The sequence below is a fragment of the Erythrolamprus reginae genome, chromosome 8 (genome assembly GCF_031021105.1).
Source record: "Erythrolamprus reginae isolate rEryReg1 chromosome 8, rEryReg1.hap1, whole genome shotgun sequence".
Taxonomy (NCBI): Eukaryota; Metazoa; Chordata; class Lepidosauria; order Squamata; family Dipsadidae; genus Erythrolamprus; species Erythrolamprus reginae.
This window is the reverse complement of record NC_091957.1, coordinates 26,388,551-26,415,967: the sequence shown is the minus strand read 5'-3', so window position 1 is coordinate 26,415,967 and position 27,417 is coordinate 26,388,551. Positions and strand designations below refer to the sequence as shown.

The following is a 27,417-nucleotide window of genomic DNA, read 5'->3' as shown; positions in this document are numbered from 1 at the left end:
CTGTACAAGTAAAAGCAAAAAATAAATACATCAATAAAATCTGCAGTGCCATAAAAACAACTACTGTACTGTACTGTATATCATTTAAAAATAATAATAAATCGAAGGATATTTTTTCCTCCCCGAGTCCTCCTGTCCTGCAGGGGGTGCTGCGCCGAGGCGAGTGGGCCCTTTTCAAGACAAACCTCCAAATCCCGGATTTCTCTCTCCTTTCCTGCCCATACATGTGTTTTCTGTTTTGTACTGGCGGCGCCTATTTATATTTTAAGTCTATCTGGTGGGTGGGCTCTGCCAAAGCCCTCGTTCTCCCCCCACCTTTCTTCTTCACCTCCCTCCCCTACACAGGAAGTAGTGCAAAACATTAAAAAAAATAATTTCAAAGCTTTTTTTTGCTTTTCATCCCTTTTCTCCCCAAAAATGCATCTTTTTTGGGGGGCTGACTTTTGCAACTGATTACAACCCAGCTTTTTTTTTTTTTTGCAATTTGATCCACGCTGCAAATATTTGGCAAGGAAGGTGAAAGTTGGGCGACGTGTTTTTTTTCTTTCTTATTTTTGCAAGATTGACAGAACGAGGGGGGGCAGAGACAGAGGAAAGACTAAGAAGGGGGGTGATTTTTTTTTTTTTTTAGAAAAAGGGGGAAGGAAGGCGGATCCACGTGGTTTAATCGGAGACAGACAGAGGTCCCATTGTTCAAAATCAATAGTACTGTATATATAAAAAAAGGCAGACAGAGGAAACGGGAGGGGGGGATGAAGGGACGCTGCAGTGGGGGGTGTCTTTCCTAATTCTCAACTTACATCGAGGACTGTAATTTTTTGCAAAGAAGCCTCTCTTTCTTTTTTTCTTCTTTGGGTCCTTCCAGAGAGGGGTGGCCCAAATAAAAGCAGCCCACCCCCTTTCCACAAGAAGACGTCTCCAGACCTTGCAAAGTTTGTTTCCATTTTTTTTCTTCTTTAAAAAAATTTTTTTTTTTGCAAAAAGCAGTAAAAAAAAGAAGGCAGGTGCAAGGCGGATTTTTTTTCCTCTTTTTTTTTTTTTTTTTTAAAAAAAGGCGTCTTCGGGGGGGGGGAGGAAGAAGGGAAACAGACGGAGGAGGAAGAAGAGGAGGAGGTTATAATTGGAGAGTCTCGGGGCAAAAGGCCCAAAAGAAAACAAAAAGAAAGTCAAGAAGAAAAGAGGAGGTGGGTTTGAAAAAAAAGGGGGGGGGGAAGAATGAAAAAGAGGAAGGAAAGAGGGGGGGGAGATCAGAAGGGGCAGGGGCGTCTGGTTTGGACGGTTGCGTGTCGTGGAGAATTGTTTTGCATTGGTGGAGAAAAAGTCCACCGGGAGGGGAAGAAAAAAAGGTGGGTGGTCGTGTTTTGTGTGCAAAATTATCTGCAATTCCTGCTTTTTGCAAAAGAAAAAAAAAATGGGGAAGCGACGGAGGCGGGTTGGGGGGGGGTCTTGCACGCGGGGGCTTCCTTTGCAAAAAAAGAAAAAGCGGGGAGGGGGATTTTTTTTTTTAGCTCCGCATTGTTCGGAGATCTTTTTTCGGTGGGGGGGGGCGAAGCGAGTTTCGTTCAAACCAAAAGACGCGTGTCCGAGCTGGGGGGGGGGGGGTGGATGGCGATTCGGTTCCCCTCGTCTTTGTTCGGCGGCTGCCTTGGGGGAGGGGAGGAGGGGGGTGCCCAAATCCGCCTTTTTATTTTTCTTTTTAAACTAAAAAAAATCCACCCAAAACTCGGCGTAGCTGCTGCTGCTTCCTTCCTTCCTTGGGCGAAAGTTTTGCAATTCTGTTTTTTTTAAAAGTTTGTCCCCCAATTCCCCCCCCCCCCCGTGTTTCTGGGGTGGGGGTTAGAGAGAAAACTTAAGGGAAAGGGTCAGCAGAGAAAGGATTTTGGAGGGGAAGAGGCGTCAGGATAGACTGCTTTATCAAGAGAGAAAGGAGCAGAGCCCCCCTCTTGATAAAGCAGGGCTGCTTCCAAATCCTTCCAATGTGAAAATGGGGGGGGGGGATTCCCTTGGAAAGGAGAGGAGGGGGTATTTTGGGGGGAGGAAGAGGGATCTATTAGGGTCTGAAGAATGGGGGGTCCCCCTCCCACAATATCTGCAGCCTGCACCCCATTTCCAAGTGGGAAAGTGGCTCACAAAGTTTGGTAGGGATGAATGAACTTTTTAAGGGTTTTCTTTTAAAGTGGGGAGCTCCTGTTTTTCACACACCCACCCATCCAAAATTATTATTATTATTATTATTTATTAGATTTGTATGCCGCCCTTCTCTGAATACCTGGAGGGAGGATAGAAATCTCACTTAAAAAAAAAAAGCCAGAGATACACTGGAGGGGGGGGGAGATGAGCGGCCTCACCTGGTGGCCACCTTTCCTCTGGGGTGAAGATGGGCTTTGTGGCCCACCAGACACACACACCTTAGCCTAAACCTGGCTTGGAGGGAAAATAGACCAGGCGGAGGGGGCAAATCTCAGTTTGTATTATTTTATTTTAAGATTTCTTTCCCCTGAAGATTGTTTCTCTGGGGGGTGGTATTTATTTTATCTATTATTGAGATTTATAGGCCACCCAACTCCTTACAGGTGGGCATGAAGGAATATTTTTTTGCCATAAAAATTCAGATTTTCCAAAATTCCTCATTTTGGTCGATATTCCTGTCCCCCCCTTTTTAAAAATCCACGGGGTTGAGGCCCCCTAAACCGGGTTTGCAACCCCAAGGAGCTCTTTATGAGGGTCCCTTTAAGAACTAACCCTGATTGACTTATCCCTGTTTATTTTGTCTCTCCCAACAGCCCTCAGACCCCCCTCTTTTTGGGGGGGAATGCCCTTTTTCCGGAGGTGGGACACACACACACACCATTTTGGGGGGAGGGTCAAGCCTCCCCAGATCATGGCTGAAATGGGTAACTCGTATCTTGGTTCAGCAGAGAGCCAGGATATTAAACCATCATGAGTTCTACTTTGGTTGGAAGTTTCTTCAGCCAAGCCAGCCACGGTTTTGTAATCCTGGCTAGTTCCAGTTTGGTTTCCTTGGTGCAGGAAGGGAAATGGGGGGTTAGGGATCCCCACAGGAGCCCCCAATTGAGCATGTTGGATTTGTGAGACATGCTCAGTCCCCCACCCCCCTAATCTTGGTTGCCGCTTATACTCTGGGGCTGCATCTTGGCTTGTTGAGGGGTTGAAGGTGCCCATCGTTGGGGGGGGCTTTTGGGCCTTGTCTGAGGAGGGGCCGAAGACAAGACAAGCCTGTCTTTGCCCCCCCCCCCAACTTTAAGGATTTGGGGAGAGCTTCCTGGGCCTCAGAGACTTGTGGGGAACCACAGAAGACCATGGGAATATTCTTTCTTTTAAAAAAAAATCCATTGTCTCATATTTCTTTTTCTTTCCCCTTCACATCTTCCTCCCTTCCTTTTCCTCTTTTTTGCTTCTTTCTTCCACCATCCCTGTGAGGGAAGAATCTCTCTCACACACACACAAACACATACATACAGTATATATGTATTTGTTTTCATAGATTTTCACAGGTATATGTATGTAGATTGTCCTGAGTTCAGGTTTTCCCATGTAACATTCAAAATATTACATGGGGAAAACCCAAACTCAGAACTATCTATCTATCTATCTATCTATCTATCTATCTATCTATCTATCTATCTATCTATCTATCTATCTATATCTAATCACACACACACATATATATATATACATGTATGTAGATTGTTTTTTATATATATATATATAGTTTTATGAGGACTCAAGGGACTTCCCCCCCCCCTGTCAGCTCTGCAAGCTTCCTTATTTTTAAGGGGAAATGAGCAATTTATGAGGGGAAAAATTTCAAATATTGTTTTCTTCCCTTTGGTCTTTACAGCTTTTGTCACTTCTGCCTTTATATTAGTTTTTATTGTTTGCTTGTTTTTTTAATTATGGGATGGTTCCCCCCAGGTAGAGAGGAGAAATCATTAGTCAGTTATAAATTCATTTTTTAGCTGCGGGAAAAGAGGAACATACCTGAGATATGGGATACTTCTCGTTTCTACTTTTAATTTTTTTGTGTAAAAGTAATTCCATGTTATTTGCATTAATGCAGGTCTTTTTTCAAACTTGAGCCACTTCAAGATGTGAGGACTTCAACTCCCAGAGTTCCTCAGCTAAGATGGCTGACTAGGGAATCTTGGGAGTTGAAGTCCATACCTGTTAAAAAGTGGCCAAGCTAGAAAAACACAAGTTAATTAGATTAATACTTCTCCACCACTGCTCTGCTCCTTATGAGCCAATTCCACTGAATCTAATGGGTTTTTGTGATTTTAGGCAGAGGCATCCAGATATTTTCCACAAAATGCAAGATTGTGCACTTAAGCAAACTCCTCTGGGTAGAATAATAAAATACCTCTCTCTTTCTCACATACACACCCTGTGTAAATGCTAAAGCCCAACCTGAGTGGGTTGAGAAGAGCAGCATAGAAGTCTAATTAAATAAATAAAATAAGGTTGTGGTAAGACACAATTATTGTCATTTATCTTATTTTGAGAAACTGGGTGACACAGTAGCTAGAGTGCAGCACTGCAGGCTACTTCAGCTAACTTCTAGCTGTTTGTTCAGCAGTTCAAATCTCACCACTGGCTCAAGGTTGACTCAGGTGGGTCAAATGAGGACCCAGATTGTTGGGGGTGATATGCTGACTCTGTAATTTAATTTAATTTAATTTAATTAATTTAATGTATTAGATTTGTATGCCGCCCCTCTCCGGAGACTGGGAGCAGCGGTAAACTGCTTAGAGAGGGCTGTAAAAGCACTATAAAGTGCTATATAAGCCTAAATTAGATCTTGCCCCCCCTGACCAGTAAATGTGATGCATGGTGTGATTGGATTGTCTGATGGAGTAATATGTAGGGTTTTCAGCTGTAGTTTTTTTAATGTATTAGATTTGTTTTGTATGCTTTGTTTCTATATTCTGCGAGCCATCCCGACTTTTTGGAGAAGGGCAGCATACATATCTAACTATTATTATTATGATTATTATAATAATAATAATAATTAATAATAATAATAATAATTGCTTTTGCTATAATTTTCTCGCTGTTTCTCTGCATTTCTCAGTTTTTTTCACACCTTTCTGCAAGGCAGCTGTTTTTCTGTCTTTTTTCCTTATTAATCTGATTTTTCTGAATTTTTTTTGGCAGAAGATAGGAGGTTGCGAAGATGCCCCGGCGGAAGGCAGATGGAGCCAGTTCAGGGAACGGCACAGGGGCAGCGCGCAAACGGGCGAGCACCGGCCGAGGGGCCCCGCTGACCGCCAAGAGGAAGAACCGGAGTGGTGGGGGCAGCAGCAGCAGCAGCAACGGGGGTGGGGGCAGCAGCGGAGAGGAGCAGGACGGGCTGGTGTTGCCCCAACTCTCAACCCCCGGAGGAAGCAAGAAGGCGCCCCGTCCCGGAGGGCGAGAGCATCAGAACCCTGCTAGTTTGCAGTCACCCCAAGCCGCCGTGGTGGTCAACGAGCCTGAACACACCAAGGAGCGCATTGTAAGGGGACGCCAGTCTTGCCTATCTGGGATATGGGTCTAGGGTTGTGAGTCTTTAAAGACGCAGCTGCTTTTAATAGGAATGAACACAGACTCCGTTTATGGTCTACAGACCAATGATGGTGAACCTTTTTTGGTTCGTGTGCCAAAAGGCTGTGTGTGTGTGTGTGTGTGTGTGTGTGTGTGTGTTAGCATGTGTGCACATGCTCACACCTCTTCCCTTCCCCCTATTGCATACACCCCCCCATGCAGCCCCTGTGCACAATTCCCCCCCATCCCCGCGCATGCGCACAGGCCTCACTGAAGCCTAAGACGGTGAAAAAACAGGCAAACCGGAAGTTGGGAAAAACAGACTTCTGGTTTGCCCGTGGGGCTGTTTTTTGCACTCTGGAGGGTTCAGGGAAGCTTCCTGAAGCCCCAAAATACGAAAAGTAGCCCAACAAGCAAACCGGAAGTGCATTTTTTGAACTTCCGGTTTGCCCATTGGGCGTTTTTTTGCACTCCGGGGCTTCAAGGAAGCTTCCCTGAAACGTCCAGAGGGTGAAACGGCTGACATAGGGCAATGTCTCATGTACCCTCCAATATGGCCCCGTGTGGCACCTGGGGGACATGTGCCATAGGTTCTCCATCATGGGGCTAGACTGCCCCGGGTCTTCCACATGGAAGACAGTTTCTACTCCGCTCAAAAAAATAAAGGGAACCCTCAAAGAACACATCCTAGATCTGAATGAATGAAATATTCTCATTGAATCCTTCGTTCTGTACAAAGCTGAATGTGCACAACAGCAGGTGAATTTGATTGTCAATCAGTGTTGCTTCCTAAGTGGAGAGTTTGATTTCACAAGAGTTTGATTGACTTGGAGTTATATTTTGTTGTTTAAGTGTTCCCCTTCTTTTTTGAGCAGTATATTTCAGAGTACAGTAATACCTCATGATACGAACTTAATTGGTTGAAGGAGGAGGTTCGTAAGACGAAACATTGTTTCCCATAGGAAACAATGTAAAGTCAATTAATCCGTGCAACCAAAAAACCCCCCGCAAAAAAACGGCTTTCGGCGACTGCTGGGAAGCCGCACGGCTGTTTTAAAAGGTGACAGCCGGCCTGGGGGGCTTCCCAGCACCCGGGTTCGGGGGGGTGCTGGGAAGCCCCCCAGGCCGGCTGCGACCTTTTAAAACAGCCGCGCCGCTTCCCAGCTGTCTCCCGAAGCCGACCGCCAAAGCCGAACTTCCGCGTTTGGCGTTCGGAGACAGCTGGGAAGCGGCGCGCCTGTTTTAAAAGGTCGCAGCCGGCCTGGGGGGCTTCCCAACACCACCCCGAACCCCGAAGTGTGTTTTTTGCAAGTCCTAGCTTTTTTATTTAATGCAAGAATGCTGCAGTTGTTTAATTTTTATCCATACTGCATCCATATTTCATTCATAATATTTGGGAAACTTGCCTCTTCTTGATCTCATCCCCTGTTTTTTTTTTCGTTTGGTTGAAAAGTTGTGTGGACACAAAAATTTTGCATCAGTATCTTAAACACCCCCACCCCGATTCCTGTGTTTCAGCAAGTTTTCCACAAATTAAAAACTTATATCTACCCATGTTTCTTCTATTATTTTTACTTGGAAACCACTTCTGGACTTTATGCTTGAGATAGGGGAAAAAAATGAAACTTCGATTTTGAGTTTTACCAATGATAGATTTGTTGTTATAGAAATGGCTAGCTTCTATTACTATGAAAAAGTTAAAAGTTGGTTTTAAAGCCTTATTTTATTGCACCAAAGAAGTCTGAAGTCAATGGCATTATTTTTTTTGTCCCCCCTTTCCCATTATCCACTTCCTTTTCCTTTCCTAATTTCCCTAATTTTGTGCTTTTGTATTCTTTTTGTATGTTGTATTGTAAATTACAGGAAAAAATACATTGAAGGAAAAAATAGCTATCCATGTTTCGTTAAATAAATGCAGGATTCTCCTTATTTTCTGTCATAAGTTAAAATGAGTATTTTATTTAGGGATGATTAAAACCCTCTGTTTTTCTCTGCTAAGAATTTCGACCCATGTTTTAGCTGTCCGCTTTAATTCTTCTTTTCAAGACTTGGGAAAACAGCTCACATCTAAAATCAAAACTTTGTTTTTCTTCCCTTTTTCAGAAACTGGAAGGCTCAAAATGTAAAGGACAGCTTTTGATATTTGGAGCCACCAACTGGGACTTGATTGGCCGGAAAGAAGTCCCCAAACAGCAAGGTAAGTAAAGCTTTAATCATTTCTGGATTAAGTGAGCTGAGGGTGGGATTTTCCTGGGTGGAAATACAATTGAAGAAGGCTACTGTTCCATCCAGCTGTGGCTGCTGCCGCTGATTGCTCTTATTTCTAAGAGAACATCTGTGACTGGATTCAGACAAAGGCAGCTGTTGTGGTTATTTTAGGCTGGGTTTCTTTAATGGGTTCTATTAGACTTTTATCCCAGAACAAATATAAAGCACCACTTTTTGGTAAGCTATGGGTAAGCCCGATGAAGCCTTTTTCCCCTGGAGCACTGCCTTCTTAAATAAACACATGGCAGGAATGCACAGGGAGCCACCCAGAAAAGAGACTAAAAATAAAATGTAAGTTTGAAATCATTTTGGCCAGCTTAAATGGTGGAGAGCTCGAGAAACCAAAAACAGCAGTTCCTGATTCAAAATAAAGGGTTAGTTTTCTGCACCGGTTGGGAGAAAGGAGATGTAGAATTGTGGGGTTTATAATTCTTGGTTAGTGTCTGAATCGAAGGGAGGTGGGAGGATTAGGAATAGGAAATTAAAATAAATAATTTCAGAATTCTTCACTGATGCACATCTTCTGCTTACATCTAAGAAAGCAGTTGTAAGTTTTAATATTTTTTTGGGGAGGACATATTAAACTTACTTATTCCATAGTTATGTCAGTCCAAGCACAACTTGTCATCTTAGTAATTTATTTATTCATTTATTTATTCAATCATTCATTTATTAAATTTGTATGCTGCCCATTTCCGAAGGACTCAAGGAGATAGTCCTTGAGCTACAGCTGCAATTAAGCCCAAAATTTATGTTTATGATTTTTGCCCCATTTTACAACATTTCTTGCCATCCCTGTTAAGTGAGTCACTGCAGTTCTTAAAGTTAGTAACTTGGTTGTTAAGTGAATCGGTCTTCCCCCATTGAATTTGCTGGTCAGGAGGCTGCAAAATAGGACCATGCGATTCTGAGACACTGCAGTCGTCATAAATATGAGTCAGCTGCCAATATTCTAATACTTTATTGATGAAATTTAAAGTGTCCGGAGTTGTTTCTTTCTTCCAGTGCTGGGCATCCCTTTTGTTTTGCTGTCTGGCTTCAAAGACATCTGAGCTCAGCCTGTAATCTTCAGTGAGAGAGCCCAGCAGAGGAGGGGGCAGATTTCGGCCTGGCGTAGGGAGAAGAAGAGGCACAATAGACGGGCATGTAAAATGCATGAGCCAACTTTAAGGCTCCCAGCATCTGGTTCTTTCCTGCTGAGAACCCAGGAAAGTTCATTTCTGGGACTTCCTGGGGAAAAAAACACAAATCCGTAATGTGGATAGTGGAAGTTTTAGTCCAGAGCGGGCAGATATTTTTCTGGTTTACGAATTTTGGATGTTCACTTTTTATTGATTGGTTTCTAATTTTTTTCCCCTGCTCATTTTTCCAAGCCACAAAAGAGAATCTAATTGGCTGGCATTTTTGAGTCTTCTTAAAAATAAATATAAATATAAAGGAGAACGAAAGTCTGAATTATGAACTCCACCCCAGGAAGCACTTTCAGCAACAAAGGAGACTTCCCAGCTGCCCAGTCTGCTGCAGGCCAGAAAGTGGGGTTCATGCACCTGTTTCCTTACATTATTTTACTTTAAAAAAAAAAATCCTTTATTTTCTGTATTTGGCAGCAATTCTCGGGGATCATACAGATCATTCAGCCATGCAAGAAACAAATTGTGGTTAAAATGTCCCAGCTTAACAAGTTGCATGAAAGCATTCCTGGCTATTTAAAAGGCTGAACAAAGGGGATTTTTTTCTAAACTTTTTTTCCCTGTTTCATTGTATTCATATACAGTGGTACCTCTACCTAAGAACACCTCTATTTAAGAATTTTCCTAGATAAGAACCGGGTGTTCAAGATTTTTTTGCCTCTTCTTAAGAACCATTTTCTACTTAAGAGCCCGAGCCTGGAAAAATTTCCCAGGAAATTTGAGAGCGGCACGAAGGCCCAGCCAGTTTCCTGCCGTTCCCCCTTTAATCTAGGCCACCTTGGGCTTTTCTGGGCTGCCAGAGGAGCCTTTTGGTGGTGCTTAAATAGGCTTTGGCAGTCCAGAGTGAACGGAGCGTTTTCCTTTCTCTGGGCGCTTGGAGAGGGAATAAACCACTTGGCTGTGGTGACTCCCTCGCGCTGCCTCCCCTATACCCAGCACGAGGTTGCCACCCAGAGCGTCTGGGCGCGGAAAGGCCAAAAGGGGGCGCTTCACCCCGGCCGGATCAACTTGGCTTCAGCCAAACCGAGGAGTCACTACAGTGAAGGAAAGGCGCTGGCTACAAAGCAAGTGAGCAAGAGGAGAGGGAAGCCCTTCAGCATGGGAAGGAAAAGGAAGCAAGTAGCAACAGCAGCCGCCACCTTTCAGTCAAAGGAGCGGGAGGTTCCCCCCTCTCACCCGCCTGGGTTTCTCTCTCTGGCGCAGTGTGTGGGAGACAGCCTCGCAGTGGGTGTATGGGAGGCGCATGCTCCCCCTCGCTGTCTCAGACTCCCTCTTTTTTTTTTAAGCCTTAAAGTTTTGGTTTTTTTTAATTCCCCTCACCTCACCTTCTTCCTTCAGCAGCGACTGTCCTCTTCTTCTTCCTCTTCCTCCTCCCACCCAAATTCCGAGCTTTTATTTTTTCCCTAATGGGTTTGCATGCATTATTTGCTTTTACATTGATTCCTATGGGAAAAATTGCTTCTAGTTACAAACGTTTCTACTTAAGAATCTGGTCACGGAATGGATTAAGTTCTTAAGTAGAGGTACCACTGTATTGGGGCAGGAGCTGGTACGTTTTATCTTGCTTTTCTGTTTTTTTCAGTTCAGGCTGTCTGTAGTTTTTATAGTTTTAGAATTCTTTATTGGCCAAGTGTGATTGGACACACAAGAAATTTGGCTTTGATGCAAATGCTCTCAGTGTACATAAAAGAAAATATACATTTCTCAAGAATCATGAGGTACAACACTTAATTATTGTCATAGGGTACAAATAAGCAATCAGGAAAGTCAATATAAATCTTAAGGATACAAGCAACAAGTTACAGTTGTGCAGTCATAAGTGGAGGGAGATGAGTGATAGAAATGATGAGACAACTAATGCAGCCAGTGAATGCTTTGATAATGGTGAGGGAATTATTTGTTTAGCAGAGTGATGGTGTTTGGAAAAACCTGTTCTTGTGTCTAGTTGTCTTGGTGTGCAGTGCAAAAAGAAAAGCTAAAGTGGAGAAAAGTTTTTCTTCAATTAAAACTCAAGTACTGGAATGAATAAATAATTGGTGGGTTAGGTCAGTGATTTTCAACCTTTTTTGAGCCGCGGCACATTTTTTACATTTACGAAACCCTGGGGCACATTGAGTGGGGCGGGGGGGGGGGGAGTTTGGACAAAAAAATTCTCTCTCTTCCTCCCTTTTGCTCTATTTCTCTCTCCCTCTTTCTTTCTCTCCCTTCCTTCCTCTTTATTTCTCTCTCTCCACCCCTCTTTCTTTCTCTTCCTTCCTTCCTCTCTTTTTTGCTCTCTTTCTCTCTCCCTCCCTACCTCCCTCTACGTCTTTCTCTCTCTCTCCTTCCCTCCCTCTCTTTCTCTCTCTCTCTTGCTTTCTTTCTCTTGTTCTCTTTCTTTCTCTCTTGCTTTCTTTCTCTCTCTCTTGTTCTCTTTCTCTCTCTTTCTCTCTCTTGCTTTCTTTCTCTCTCTCTCTTTCTTTCTCTTGCTTTCTCTCTCTCTCTCTTTCTCTCTCTGAGCTTCGCGGCACACTTGACCATGTCCCACGGCACACTAGTGTGCCGCGGCACACTGGTTGAAAAACACTGGGTTAGGTCACCCTTCTCTTCTCTTTCCTGGCATTAAAAACTTTTCCAGAGAGCTGAGTTTTCACCTGCGTTTTCAAACTCGGCAACTTTTAAGATGTATGGACTTTAATAGTAACAGTAAGGCAGACTTAGAGAATAGTTTGACAGTGGTGAGGGAATTATTGGTTTAGCAGAGTGATGGCGTTCGGGAAAAAACTGTTCTTGCGTCTAGTTGTCTTGGTGTGCAGTGCTCTGTAGCATCATTTTGAGGGTATATTTTATTTGTATATTGGTTGTTTGGGATTGTGTATTGCCCAGAGTCCATTAGAATTAGGTGGCTATACCAAATTTGAATTAACAACAATAATAATCTTTGCAGCTGCTTATCGCAACCTTGGCCAGAATCTCTGGGGGCCACACAGGTATGGATCTCTCTCGGGAATCCAAGTCCGGACAGTAATTTCAGGTCCATGTGCCGCTCACAGCCTCTTCATCACCGTGGAAGGAAAGCTGTGGAGCTGGGGTGAGTTTTTATTGCTTTGGGGGTTTTTTTGTCTCTTAGTTGAGCTTGGGTTTATCAAGATCTCAATGGGAAAACGCACTGAGCCGGCGGCGGTTCCTACGTACCGCCGCTACTGGTGCACAGCTCTGTGAGACCGCCGTGAGTGCATGTCCGGCAGGCCCACACACGTCCAAGCAAGATTTGACTTTTGCGCATGTGCAGGAAGCAAAATCTGGTGAGATGTGTGGGTGCAGAAGATTTTAACAATTTTTTTTGCTTCCGCGCATACATGAAAGCAAAAAATCACCGAAATCTCACATGTCATCCGTCCTCTCGCGAGATTTTATTTCATGCACATGTGCAGAAGCCAAATCTCACTAGGACACGCCCACCCGCCGTTCACCCAGAGCTGCGCACACAGCTCCATTTTTGCTACCAGAACGCAGTGTGGCCCATACCGGGTAGCAACCCAATGCTGGCATTGAACACACACAAATGGTGTGTTTCCCTGTGTCTCTCCCCAGGACGCAACGACAAAGGACAACTGGGCCATGGAGATACCAAGCGGGTCGACGCTCCCAAGCCTGTAGAGGTGCTTAACAGTGAGACAACTGTATCGGCCGCTTGTGGACGCAACCACACACTGGCCCTCACAGGTATTGGAATCCTTGGGTTTGTGTGTCTGCGCCTTTTTTCCCTTTTTCTGTGAGGATATTTTAGAATAGTGTTTTTCAACCTTGGTCACTTTAAGATGTGTCGACTTCAACTCCCAGAATTTCCCAGCTAGCTATTAATTCTGGGAATTGAAGTCTAGAGGTTTTTTTTTCTGGAAATCAGAATTTACTTCCAGTTGCCAGCAAAAATAGCCTTATGGCAAGTATGGGTTTGCATAACAGTCATAAAATCGGGCAAGAGAATTTTTTTGTTTGTTCTTTTTTTTCTTAGGAGAGAAGAAAATTTTATATACACTGCTCAAAAAAATAAAGGGAACACTTAAACAACACAATATAACTCCAAGTAAATCAAACTTCCGTCAAATCAAACTGTCCACTTAGGAAGCAACACTGATTGGCAATTAATTTCACAGGTTGTCAGCACATTCAACTTTGTACAGAATTCAATGAGAATATTTCATTCATTCAGATCTAGGATGTGTTTTTTGAGTGTTCCCTTTATTTTTTTGAGCAATGTATGTATAATTTGTTAGGCATTGACATGGTAATTTTTATTTTTACAATTTAAATATTTTTTATTGCTAATTAGTTTAAATGTTGGAGGGAGGATTGTTTAAATGAAGAAAGCTAAGATGCTCCATTAAGTATGTATTAGATAAGAAGATTTTGGATATATACAGTGCTATGTACTGATGCTGTATTTTTTATCTGTATGTTTTTATTGTAAGGTGGACCAAAAAAAAAAATCCCCCCTCCCCTGAAAAAAAAATTGGGCAAGATTAGGTGGAAACTTGCTTAATGACTTTCATGACTTACAATTGTGATTGTAAGTTGAGAATTACCTGTATTAAGCCGCATTTGAGCTTTGTGTTGGGGCTGGTTTTGATCGAGTGAGGTAAGGGTCTGTTTTTAATCTTTTCCTTCTAGAGAACGGATCTGTTTTCGCTTTTGGGGAGAACAAGATGGGGCAGCTCGGATTGGGGAACCAGACTGATGCCATTCCTAGTCCTACGCAGGTACAAGAGCAAAGCTCAAAATGCAACATTGGCTAAGATATTGTTAATTCAAGTTTTTCTCCTGTTTCCCATTTCTCACTGCTTGAACTACTTTCTCCCTCAACTGGAAATATTAATGTTCCAGGTTCTCTTCCAAAGACTTTTAAGATCCAATTTGCCAAAGAACAGAGTTGGAAGGGACCTTGGAGGTCTTCCAGTCCAAACCCCTGCTTAGGCAGGAAACCCTGCACCACTTCAGGCAAATGGTTATTCAATTTCTTTAAAACTTCCAGTGTTGGAGAACTCACAACTTCTGGAGGCAAGCTGGTACACTGGTTAATGGTTCTAACTGTCAGGAAATTCCTCCTTAGTTCTAAGTTGCTTCTCTCCTAGATTAGTTTCCACCTGTTGCTTCTTGTTCTACCCTCAGGTGCTTTGGAGAATACGTTGACTCCCTCTTCTTTGTGGCAACCCCTGAGATGTTGGGACGCTGCCATCATGTCTCCCCTGGTCCTTCTTTTCATTAAACTAGACATACCGAGTTCCTGCTTCTGTTCTTCATATGTTTTAGCCTCCAGTCCCGTAATCACCTTTGTTGCTCTTCTCTGCACTCTTTCTAGAGTCTCAACAGCCTTTTTTACATCATGGTGACCAAAACTGAATGCAATATTCCAAGTGTGGCCTTACCAAGGCCTTATAAAGTGGTATTGACACTTTGCGTGATCTTGATTCTATCTCTCAGTTAATGCAGCCTAGAATTGCGTTGGCTTTTTTGGCAACTATTGCACACGTCTGGCTCATATTTAAATGGTTGTCCACTAGGACTCCAAGATCCCTCTCACTACTATTGAGCAAGGTACCACATATACTGTACACATATACTGTATATAGAGATATGTATTAAGTCTGAGGTGTTCTTCATCTCGTGCTGCTTGGAGAAAAAGAGAATTGTGTTTTTCAGTGTTTCCATAAACCTTTTTGTGTGTATGTTTGTTTCCTTTTAGATCATGTACAACGGCCAGCCGATTACCAAGGTGGCTTGTGGGGCAGAGTTTAGCATGATTATGGATTGCAAAGGGAATCTTTACTCGTTTGGTTGCCCTGAATACGGACAGCTAGGTAGGATTCTCTACAGTCTTGGGTGTCTTTGGGGAGAGGAAGTTTGAAGGGCTCCCCTTAGATGTGAACTTTCTGCCCCACAACAGGGCACAACTCCGATGGGAAATTCATCGCCCGAGCCCAGAGGATAGAATACGACTGCGAGCTTGTTCCCCGTCGCGTGGCCATCTTTCTTGAGAAGACCAAAGATGGCCAAATCCTACCGGTTCCGAACATCGTTGTGAGGGATGTGGCGTGCGGGGCAAATCATACGGTAATAAGAGATTTAGTTTTCTCCGTGGTTTGTGTTCAGTGACAAACTTTGGCTGCAGAGAAAAAACGGGAGCCAGTAGAAGTTATTGAAAGTGGGTCGGTGTGCTTAACTTCTAAACAATTTCTTGCTGTTAATTGTCACAGCAGGTTGGAGTGGATGAGGAAGAAAAGTTTTAAAAACATTTTCTCCGCTGTTTTGAATGCCAAAGCGGGAAAACACCTCGTTTAAATGTGTCCCGCTAATAGGATCTAGCTTGAATTGGATTCTTGCCTCAAATGGACCCTTCAAAATGAAGGATAGAGGCTAAAAGGAACTGTTTTGAAGTTCTGTTCAACTGTTTTAAAGTTGAAAAAAAAATCAATCAGTCTGGAACCTTTTCAGAAAGTTCAGAGTTAAAGGACATTTCATCTCAGCTTCAATCTCCTGTTTTTCTCCTCCTCCCACCTCCTCCTCTTTCTCTTCCTCCTATCCTCCTTTCCTCCTCTATCACCTCTTCGCCTCCTCCTCCCTCTCTTTTTACTCCTCCTTCTCTTCAATCTAGATTTTAATTCACAACCTCCTGCCATTCTCCAGCTCATCCTGGACTCGCAGAAACGTGTCTTCTCCTGGGGGTTTGGTGGTTACGGCCGACTGGGACATGCAGAGCAGCGGGACGAGATGGTGCCACGGTTAGTGAAGCTGTTCGACTTCCCCGGCCGAGGGGCTGCACAGATCTACGCAGGCTACACCTGCTCTTTTGCAGTCAGCGAAACGGGTAAGCTCAGTCTTTGGAATAGATCAACTAAGGAACTCTTCGATCTAAAAAAAAACAAACATTCTTTTTGAAAGCTCCTGCTGTCAATCTGTCATATATGTGTGTGTAACATTTTTACTGATAATGAAAAGTAAGGGAGATTACTACTGATCTATTTTGGGCTTATTTATCTTTTTATATATATATATATATTATTATTTTTATGCTGCCCTTCTCCTTCGACTCAGGGCGACTTACAACATATTTTTGCTGATAATGAAAAGGAAGGGAGGCTACTATAGATCTATTTCGGGCTTATTTGCCTTCATCAGATAGCCACACCCTTACTGGGACATAACTCTTCCCTGGTACAAGCTGGTATAGGAGATGAGCCTGTAGCCTAGAGGCTAAGGCAGAGGCCCCAGGTTCAAATCCCAGTAAGGATGTGGCTACCTGATGAAGGCAAATAAGCCCCAAATAGATCTATACTAGTCTCCCTTTCTTTTCATTATCAACAAAAATATGTTATGCTTATAGATTATAATTGTCGGCTATAAAAAGCTTATCTGCCTTGGATAGAGCCGAGAGGCAAAAAGGAACCTGTTATGCTCCTTCAATATATCAGAGTGACTTGACAAAAAAAAAATCACTTGTGTGTGTGTGTGTGTGTGTGTGTGTGTGTGTGTGTGTATGTCACATGTTTTTGCTGAATTTGAAAATTAAGGAAGACTAGGATAGATCTATTTCAGCCTTGTTCTGGCCTCATCAGCTAGCCATACCCTCACTGGGACTTGAATTTGCAACCTTTGCCTTCTGAGGCAGAGAATTAACCTCTAGGCTACAGTATCCAATCCCTTCAGCTCTGTACCAGGGAAGGGTTACATGTTTTTTGTGTCGAATCACCCTGATATATTGAAGGAGCATCATTCCCTTGCTCTCACACCCACAAGTTCATCACGTTGACCCGTTGTCTTTTGTCAATGTATCCGTTACTCCCTTCAGCTTCCGGGCAGGTACTGAACAAAGGATGACCTTGAGAATCTACTAGGAATTTGTTATGGTTGCATCTCCACATTCCTCATGCAACAGCCCCTCCAAAGTTCCCACAGTAAGAATACATTCTAAATCATAAAGTATAGCAGGCCAAAATCTCCCAAGTCAACTATGGCTTCGGCCTGACAAGCTGCCTGTTTTAATAATTAATAATACAGTATTATGGTTTCCAATATTATGGTTTCCAATGCAGTTCAGCTCGCTCACCTGCTAACGAGAAAAATCAGAATGTTGACATGTGCTCAAACTTGCACAACAACTGTCTGCTAATAGCCTCACAGAGAGGGGGCTGTTTGAGTAGCATTTTGCAGAAGCCAGCCCACTCAAATAGCCAAAGCAGTTAGCCAGTCTGCCTCAGACCAGGAAATCTGGAACTGTAGTATTGGAGATAATTGAAGACAAGTACAGTACTGCAGTTTCTTAAGAAAATATTTACTTCTTTCCTAGCAAAACTACACTATTTACACTGTAGCTATTTCTTTAGAAGATACTATGCATAATACTCACATACTCTGTCTACTATTCTCTTTTTTTTTTTTTTTAAATAAAATTTTATTACAAATATATACACATTTACATACAATATGTTTTATATTAATACAATGCTAAATCAACTCATAACAAATAAACGAACAAACAAACATGACAAACAAACAAACAAACAAAAAGAAAATATTCTTTAAAAAAAAGATCTAATTGCTTATTTAAGTACATTAATAACAATAACTATTCACTTAGTATATTTTATAATATTTGTACTTGTATTCCCTTCAGGAGGTAAGTTTTGAATGATTTTTGATTTTAAATTATTTTCTGGTGAAGCATGTTGTGTCCTCAGCGTATACCATTTTCTCTTGTAGGTTGTCACTGTTCTTTAAATCATTTAATTCTTTCTTATCCGCCTTCTTTTATTCATATTCAATTTCTTTAATGTCATACAGATCTTTTTTTATAAAAAGGTTTTTTGTATATATGTCTTTTGTATTTTTTTTTCTATGTAATGAAAAGGATATAAAGTATTGTTAATTTGATTTTTTCTTTTGAATTTTATTTCTTTTCTTAAACCAGTTATAAAGATGTATCCAGGTTTTATCGTGTTCGGAATCCTCTTTATTTTTTAATTTAATTGTTAGTGCGTCAAATTCAGCACAATCTAATATTTTTTTAATTATCAAATCGTCTTCAGGTGGTTCGGGTTGCTTCCAATTTTGGGCTATCGTTATTCTAATTGCTGTCAATATATGAATTAATAAGTAGTGTTTGTTTTTTTCAATTTTTTGATCTATAATTCCCAGGAGAAAGGCTTCAGGTTTTTTATTTATCTTCATTTGTAAAATCTCTTCTATCCAATTCTGCATTTTGTTCCAGAATTTTTTCATTTTTGAGCAGGTCCACCAAATGTGGTAGTATGTCCCCATTTTTTTACACCTCCAACATTTTGGGCTTGTTCCTTTATACATTTTGGCTAATGTTGCCGGTGGAAGGTGCCACCTATAATACATTTTGTATATGTTTTCCTTATAAGCTGTAGATTTTGTTAATTTATAGTTTTTGGTCCAAATTGATTCCCACTTATCTAAATTTATGCTATAACCAAAATTTTTGCCCCAACTATGTATACTATTTTTAACGATGTGTTCCTCCATTTTATAGTGTAGCATATATTTATATATTTTGGAAATCATTTTTTTTTCTTGGCCTAAAATTATCTTATCTAATTCTATCTCTTTTATTTGTATTTCCTTCTTTTTCCCTTCTTGATATTTTGATTTAATTACGTTATACGCCCACCAGTCGATTCTGTCTACTATTCTCAGTTACAGTATTCAGCTACAATGTCTTCAGCCACTACTGTATATTCTTCAGCAATAATCAGCCACCACAAGCCAACCACAATATCTCTAAGCCACACTATCATCAATATTTATTCATTCATTCATTCAATTTTTTAATGCCGCCCTTCTCTTTAGACTCAGGGTGGTTTACAACATGTTAGCAATAGCACTTTTAAACAGAGCCAGCATATTGCCCCCACCATACGGGTCCTCATTTTACCCACCTCGGAAGGATGGAAGTCTGAGTCAACCTTGAGCCGGTGATGAGATTTGAATTGATGACCTGCAGATCTACAGACAGCTTTAGTGGCCTGCAGTACTGCGCCATCTCTGCTATAACACGCCACACTAAGTCAAAATATCTTCAAAACACACCTGTGCAAAGGTGCATCAATTTGTCAACCAATCAGATTACATTACAATCTGTAGATTCACCATGACTAAGAGGTTTTACATTGTTAAAGTCATTACATTGATTACAGTTCTTCTCTCTGCAATTTGTAATATTATGTCAGGTAGGCCCCCTGATCCTGACATAGGTGTCCTTGTGAACAATGCACAATAGCAATACAATTTCTCTTCTCCCCCCCCCCCCCCACTTTGTACCTGCTGCAGGAGGCCTGTTTTTCTGGGGAGCGACAAACACTTCCCGAGAGTCAACGATGTACCCCAAAACTGTGCAGGATCTGTGCGGCTGGAAAATCCGTAGTTTGTCTTGTGGGTAAGGAAGCTGTTTTATTCTTCTCTTCCTCTTCCCTTCATTTTTCTCTTTAAATCCTGGAAGAAGAGTTTTTGTTCTGCAGGGGATCCAGCTGTTAGCTATGCTGGCTGGGGGTTTGTTAGAAGTTGAGGAATAACCTCAAGGTTATTACCCCTGCACAAGGGAAAATGTGAAGGTGGGTGATATCCAGCTAATATTCCAGCGATATGAGCAGTATTCCAAATAACCAGACCATATACATGAAATGTACAAATATTATTTGCATTAGGCAAATATCGTAGTCGGTAACATCCCTAGTCATTCACAAATACAGCAATCTATATTCTCAGCAAAGAATTTTTTAATTTTTCTCTCCAATCACAGTTACAATATAAAATACCAGCAACATCAAATTGCATCACAATAAATCAATTTTGAGATTATGGTATACAAATCCAATGCTACCTTCTTTACTTTTGACATCTGGACAAAAAATAGCTGCTCACGTTTCTTATATTACTGTATACTAATAAGCTATTAACTAATACACCTTTTATGCTGTTCCTAATTTAATCACCTCTAATTGATTAGGCTGTAGTAATTCAAATTTCTCCATATCTCCTCCATATCAATTCCTTTTTATTGGGCATTTACTACTAGCAGTCTATATTCTCAATACATATACAGTGCAAGCCTCAATCAATACATATACAGACTAACATTAGAACACACATACAGTAGTTTTAACTGCACATAGTAGTCCTTACAGTAGAATAGTCACATAGACAAATCATCATCAGACTCAGAGAGATGTTAGAGAGAGTCTCAAAGCTCTAGGGTCCGAGCAAGAGAGTTGCTGATGACTCCCTCTTATAGCTAATTGCCATGCCAGCTCTAATAGCAGTAGTGTGCTAATTCCTTTAACCATACATTGCTGGCTTATATATTGGAAAACCCAGATACACACATTACTAATACACACATTACTAACAGGTTTTCTGGGTGCTTTGGTTTGGAACCTCTGCAGGCTGCCTTGTCTCCACTTTCTACATCTGCAGTTCTTCTACAGTAACTTTTCTGCCTCGTTTTCAGGAAAAGCAGCATCATAGTAGCAGCAGATGAGAGCACCATCAGCTGGGGGCCTTCTCCTACCTTTGGAGAGCTGGTAAGGGGGGTGGTTGCGGCTGATTCTATTTTATTTGTATTGTTTTATTTATTTATTTTATTCAACTTCTATGCGGCCCAATCCTGAAGGACTCAGGGCGGCTTACAACAATATAAAAGATACAAATACAATAAAAAAAGAAGTCAAATATGAAAATTTAAAACTATAAACCCCATTTAAAAAACCCACAACTCAATCAACACACGTGCATACCATTCAATATATACTGTTAAAAAAATAAAAGGGAACACTTAAACAACACAATATAACTCCAAGTAAATCAAACTTCTGTGAAATAAAACTGTCCACTTAAGGAAGCAACACTGATTGACAATCAATTTCACATGCTGTTGTGCACATTCAGCTTTGTACAGAACAAAGGATTCAGTGAGAATATTTCATTCATTCAGATCTAGGATGTGTTATTTGAGTGTTCCCTTTATTTTTTTCAGAAGTGTAATTTGGCCATGGCAAATGTCAATTTCATGGCTACCAGGCCCACCAGCAAAGCCAGGTCTTTGTAGCTTTTTGGAAGGCCAGCAGGATGGGAGCAGTACAGACGTTGGGGGGAAGTTGGTTCCATAGACCCAGGGCAGCCACAGAGAAGGCCCTCCCCTGCGGCCCAGCCAACCTGCATTGCCTTAGTTGACGGAACCTGGAGGAGGCCAACCTGTGTGCTCTTATTGGCCTCTGGGAGGAATGCAGCAGGAGACGGTCCCGTAGATAGTCTGGCCCTGAGCCATGCAGAGCTTTATAGGTGATAACCAACACCTTGAATTGTGACCGGAGACTAATTGGTAGCCAGTGCAGCTTGCAAATGTATTTGTCTCCCATCTCAAAGCAACCACTGTGATGCCACAGCTTAGATCAGTAATGGTGAACCTTTTTTGGTTCACGTGCTAAAAAGGGAGGGCACCGAGGGGGGGGAGGTCATGTGCTTGCATACCCACACCTATAATTCCAAGTGGGGGGCTCACCACGCATGCGTGCTTGACACACAAACCCCACCCCCGGCACGCAATGGCACACTCATTTTTTTGCTCTTCCTTAGGCTTCAGACTCTTTCTAGAAGCCTGGGGAGGCCAGAAACGGCCTGTTTGCCTAATTCAGGGGTAGGCAAAGTTGGGTCTTCTATGTTATGTGGACTTCAACTCCTAGAATTCCTGAGCTAGAATAACTGGCTCAGGAATTCTGGGAGTTGAAGTACACAAGTCATAGAAGAGCCAACTTTGCCTACCCCTGGCCTAGTTGAGAAATGGACCATTTCTAGCCTTCGGTGTGGGGGGATGTTTTTGCCTTCCCAGGCTCCTAGAAAGGCTCTGAAGCCTGGGAGAGCAAAAAACCCCCAGAACCTCCGGTTCAACTGGAAGTTGGCAAACAGAATGTTTCCTTCCTCTGGAAGACCTCCAGGGGTGGTGGTGGGGAAAGGCTATTTCTCCCTTCCCAGGTTCCTAGAAAGGCTCTGGAGCTTGGAGAGAGCAAAAAAACGGGCCTTCCCCATCTCCTCTGAAGGCTGTTTCCAGATTTCTAGTGGGCAAAAAAGGCCTGAAAATCAGGTGGCCGGAGCTGAGTTTGTGTACCCACTGATGGCTCCATGTGCCACTTGTGGCATGTGTGTCCATAGGTTCGGCATTATGGGCTTAGATGGTTGATTGGCAATTTTACTGGAGATGGGACTGACTTAGAGCCCAGCAAAAGGTTGTTCTTTTATTTTCTCTGTGAAGTTATCCGTTTTCCCAGCTTAGAAAATGTGGAGACCGGATTGGAAAATGGGAAGAACAGTTGGAAAATTCCAAGGAACATAGATTCTTTTAATGCGGCGGGGGGGGGGGGGGGGCTTTGCTAACTGCAAAGGGAAGCTAACTGGGGAGAGAGGGATACGGAGCCTGCTGAGCCCCTTCTGATGGGGCTCCTTCTCTTGGTTTTTTTCAGGGTTACGGAGATCACAAGCCGAAGTCGTCAACTGCAGCTCAGGAGGTGAAAACGCTGGATGGGATTTACACAGAGCAGGTAAACCGGAAGCTTATACATAGATTAGGCTGTTTGTGAGTGGGTGGGTGGGAGGGGGGGAGAGAGGGAGGAAAGAAAAATAGGAAGGAAGGAGAGGGGAATGGCGGATGGAAGAAAAAAAAGAAAGGAATGAATGAATGAATGGAGACAGAGAGAGGGATATATGAATAGATGGATATAGACAGGGAGGATGTATGTATGTATGGTATGATAGAGACAGATATATAGGTGTGTGTGGGAGGGAGAGCAGGGAATAGGAGGAGGTTTTGGCAGGAAAAAGGAAACAGAGTGGAAGAGTAAGAAGGAGGGTTTTGGAAAGGGGAGGCAGAAGGGAAGGATATTATTATTATTATTATTATTATTATTATTATTATTATTAACAATACAACACAGGAAACAAGATCACTATGCTGGATTTCGTATTTCATCACCAGTCAGGTGCTTCCCAAGCACCTAGGACTGTGATGTAGCTGCAAATTATGCCTGCCAGTCCCAGTAAAGTGGCCTTTTGCAATTGACAGATGGAGATTTGTCAATTCCGATGGTTTTTCAATGTCCGCTGAGATCCTTTGTCACTGCATCCAGCGTGCCAAGTACCACTGGGACCACTTTCACTGGCTTATGCCAGAGTCGTTGCAGCTTTTATTATTATATTAGTGATGATGATGATGATGATGATGATGATAATAATAAATTGGACTTACATACCATCCTTCTCCGAGGACTTGGGGCGGCTCACAACATATGTAAAATACAAAGATACAAAAAAACCAGTTCGAAAGTCCAATATTAGAAAACAATCTAAGAACTCCAAATTTAAATCATGTAACCCTACTCATTCACACCACAGTCGTACTAGAGGCCAGGGCTATATGTTAAAATTCATCAGCCCCAGGGCTGCCGGCAAAGGTAAGTTTTTAAGTCCGTCTGGAAGGCCAGGAGGGGGGGGGAGCGGTACGAATCTCCAGAGGGAGTTGGTTCCCAAGGGCTGGAGCCACCACAGAGAAGGCTCTTCCCCTAGGCCCTGCCAGACAACATTGCCTGGAGAAGGCTGATTCTGTGGGGCCTGACCGGTCATTGGGATACATGAGGCAGAAGACGGTCCCATGGGTAATCTGGATATGAAGGGATGCCTGGTGAAAAGGAGGCCTGAGCGGATAGGGAAAAAGGGGAAACGGAGTAGGAGGCCTGGGCAAAGGGAGAGGGAGTGAAGACAATAGGCAGAATAGGACAGGATTCTGTGGGGCAAGCCTGCCATCTGGTGGCAGAGGTGGTGGAAGGAGAATCCAACAATTCAAGAGAGGGAGGGAGAGAGAGAGAGAGAAAGGAAAGAAGAAGGGCTGACAAGTTACATGAATACAACTTCCCACTAAAATAAATAAATAATATAAATAGATATAGATATATACTGCTCAAAAAAATAAAGGGAACACGTAAACAACACAATATAAGTAAATCAGACTTCTGTGAAATCAAGCTGTCCACTTAGGAAGCGACACTGATTGACAATTAATTTCACATGCTGTTGTGCACATTCAACTTTGTACAAAACAAAGTATATCTCATTCATTCAGACCTAGGATGTGTTATTTGAGTGTTCCCTTTATTTTTTTGAGCAGTGTATATTTATGTTAGAGGGAGATGGTATTCATACAGCTGGTCAGCCCTTCCCCTCTCTTTCTCTCTCTTTCTCTATATTTATATTTATAAATAAAGAGATAGTAGCCATCACGATCTCCGGAATGTTTAAAATTTATTTTAAAAGTACTAAAAAGTCACTAAGCTTTCGCCAATCCCTATTGGCTACATCAGAGTGTAAAAAAATCTCCATGGGAGAGATGCTTGCTTTTATGGGATGCTGTTCAATTTAGTCATTGCATCTCTTCCATGGAGATTTTACACTCTTGACGAAGTCAATAAGGATTGATGAAAGCTTAGTAACTTTTTAGTAGTTTTAAAATACATTTTAAACATGACAGCTGCTGCCTCTTTGTTTATAACTATACCTGGAACTCATATTTTTAGGACAATTCAATTGTCCTATTTATATTTATTTTAGAGGGAAGGAGGGAGGGTAGGTAGGTAGATAGGTTGATATGGAGAGACAGGGATAAGTAGAGATAGATTATGTATACTGCTCAAAAAAATAAAGGGAACACTTAAACAACGCAGTATAACTCCAAGTAATTCAAACTTCTGTGAAATCAAACTGTCCACTTAGGAAGCAACACTGATTGACAATCAATTTCACCTGCTGTTGTGCACATTCAGCTTTGTACAGAACAAAGGATTCAATGAGAATATTTCATTCATTCAGATCTAGGATGTGTTCTTTGAGGGTTCCCTTTATTTTTTTAGCAGTATATATGGGACAGGTAGATAAACACAGAGAGATAAAGAGATTGATATGTAGCGAGGGGAGAGTGAGAGAGGTGCAACCTTACGTTAACATTGTCTAGAGGAGAACAGTTCTTATAAACTATCATGTAGTTTAGGCACATGGAAATCATGTGCCTAAACCTGTGTGCTGGTTTATTTAATAAGTGTAATATTTAATAAGCATCCCTCAATCTCCTCCTCACAAGTTGAGCATATTCAAATTAAGGAGCAGGGATATTAACTGCCCTCAATTGTGTGTGTACAACGGACACTTTTATAGAATGTGCAAAACTCTTGGTCTACACATTTGGGGAGCTGCCTCCTAACACAGGCAGTGCCTTCGTTGAGTGGGCAAACGTGATGGTTGTGTGAAGCCGTCATGCGGATCCTTTACGCAGCATCACTCGCCCCGCGAGAGGAAGAGTGGGGTTTGCCGATCCAAGCCGCTGTCCCGTTTCTTTTACAGGTAGCCATGGGCTATGCGCACTCCCTGGCCATTGCCCGTGACGAGAGCGAAGCCGAAAAGGAGAAAATCAAGAAATTGCCAGAATACAACCCACGCACCCTCTGACCCGGGCACGTGACTCTTCCCTCAACCAGGCAAGCTGCCGAATATGCTGCGTTGGCGAAGAGACCGTGGGGCCCCTCTGTGCGTTTTGTTAGACTTCTGAGATTTCGGTTTTTGTACGCCATTTGGAGTTGTAACTACCTGTTGCTAGGACTCTTCCGTGCCCTGCTCCTTCCACCCCATTCTTTTCTCCCAAGGTGGCTTGTTCCCCCCCCCCTTTTTTTTTTGTATGTGTGGTGATGGTGGTGGAGGATAAATAGAAGAAGTCCATTCATCCCTTTTCGGTCACTAAATCCGATGGAAACTTCAGGAGCATTTGTCCCATTTGTTCTTCCCCTCTTAATCCTTTTTGGGACCATTAAGCCAGCATTGAAAAGTTTGTGTTTTTTTCCCTACCACAAAGAGTGGCCTATGCTTTGTGTTTTGTTCCCGAAGAAGGTGCTATTTTCTTTTTTATTATTATTATTAGTCCTGTGCCTTTTTGTTTTTGTAATTTTCATTGATATAATTGGGCACCAGTCCTCTGAGTTAAAGAGTTTCCATTGATTCAATATTGAGCAATTGTGACGCTATTGACATTGTGTTCCTTTGCACAGTGTTGCTTTCTCACAACCAGGTGTGGTTGAGCATCGGGGGAAGAGATTTGTAGGTCATTTTTCTTGAAAGTGGCAATTGTCCTGAGGTTGGGTGGCTGACCACAGGAGGAGTTTGGAACAATTATTCTCCTTTTTTTCTCTCTCTCTTTCTCCCCCTCCCTTCCTCCCCCTAAATTCTGGTACTTAAGCTAAGTGGGGGAACCCCCTTTCTCTTGTTTATCTTTTTCTCTTTATTGGTTTGCTAGAAAGTGGGAATTTTCAGTTCCTCTTTTGAAAGAGGAATTTTCTTATGACGGCTGAGAAGTGGGTTCTTAGACCAATGCATCAGGCCTCCTAAAACTTAGAATATTTTGAGTCTGGGGGGGGGGGGGGAACAGCATTCCTGCAGACCCCTTCTCTTGAGCCCCTAAGAGGCAGCCACCCTTTGATCCCTGATTGAGAAGGCTACATAAAGTTTCCCAGAAAAAAAACAAAAACAAGAGATGTGTTTTCCAGTCTTGTGAGAATTTAATTTGCATCTGTCTTGATTCCACAGTTTGGTTGTTTGTGGGGATGGAAATCATGTGCCTTGAAAGCTACACACTGGTCTATTTTTTGATTGATGGATGGATTATGAGGAATAGCACACATTTGCCTCCCTTGGTGGGTTTTAGCCACCTTTTAATCTGCTACCTTTGAGCAATCAACTTAGAGTTGGGGGAGAAATTATTGGAAACCCATCACTGATGGATGGCACCTGGGGAAAACTGGGATGCAGCAGCACCTGCTGACTTGACCCCAAATTTGCAGATGAGAAAAATCAGGATGTCCACTCCTTTTGCACAGCTGTATTTCTTCTTTTCCTGTTTTGGTATGCTCAGCCACGTTCGATCCCTCTTTTCTTGTTTTATTCGTTTTGCCTCGCGTTCCTCTTCTTCATTGGCCAGTTCATTCTAACCTATTATGAGGAGCCTTTCCCCTTCCACCATCATTGTAAGGCAACGGGGAGATAATTTATTTGCCATGGGAGAGAAAGAAGAAAAAGAGGTACCGGTACTTCCATTTTCACCAAAGAAGCGGCTAAGTAAAAAGTTTTGCTTTGGACCTAAAGGTTTTGTGTTTAAAAACTGCTGGCTGTTTTTTCTTCACCGAGAAGAACAGATCAGCTGGACGAGAACAAATTAAAGTTAAATGAGATGGGAAAAAGGTTTTAGCCTACCTAGTCTTGTCACTCTCTTTTGTTTTCCCCTTCACTTTTTTTTATATATATTTCTCAAATGTTTAAATAAATGATGGGTTTGTTTAGA

At 42.2% G+C, this 27,417-nt stretch overlaps 1 protein-coding gene across 5 annotated transcripts; it reads left to right on the top strand.

The window, feature by feature from the left end:
- The first annotated feature begins 629 nt into the window (after positions 1-629).
- Positions 630-27,417, top strand: RCC2 (regulator of chromosome condensation 2). Of its 5 annotated transcripts, none has more exons than XM_070759396.1 (13): positions 630-932; positions 5,176-5,515; positions 7,648-7,741; positions 11,929-12,072; positions 12,576-12,707; positions 13,653-13,741; positions 14,725-14,839; positions 14,926-15,092; positions 15,666-15,846; positions 19,329-19,434; positions 20,506-20,578; positions 22,511-22,588; positions 25,434-27,417. In XM_070759396.1, the coding sequence occupies exons 2-13, from the start codon at positions 5,195-5,197 to the stop codon at positions 25,536-25,538; spliced, it is 1,605 nt and encodes a 534-aa protein (XP_070615497.1). In that variant the 5' UTR covers positions 630-932; positions 5,176-5,194; the 3' UTR covers positions 25,539-27,417. The 5 variants fall into 5 exon arrangements, with proteins under 5 accessions (XP_070615497.1, XP_070615496.1, XP_070615495.1 ...); XM_070759395.1 differs by having other exon boundaries at positions 711-1,184; positions 5,179-5,515; XM_070759394.1 differs by having other exon boundaries at positions 740-1,184.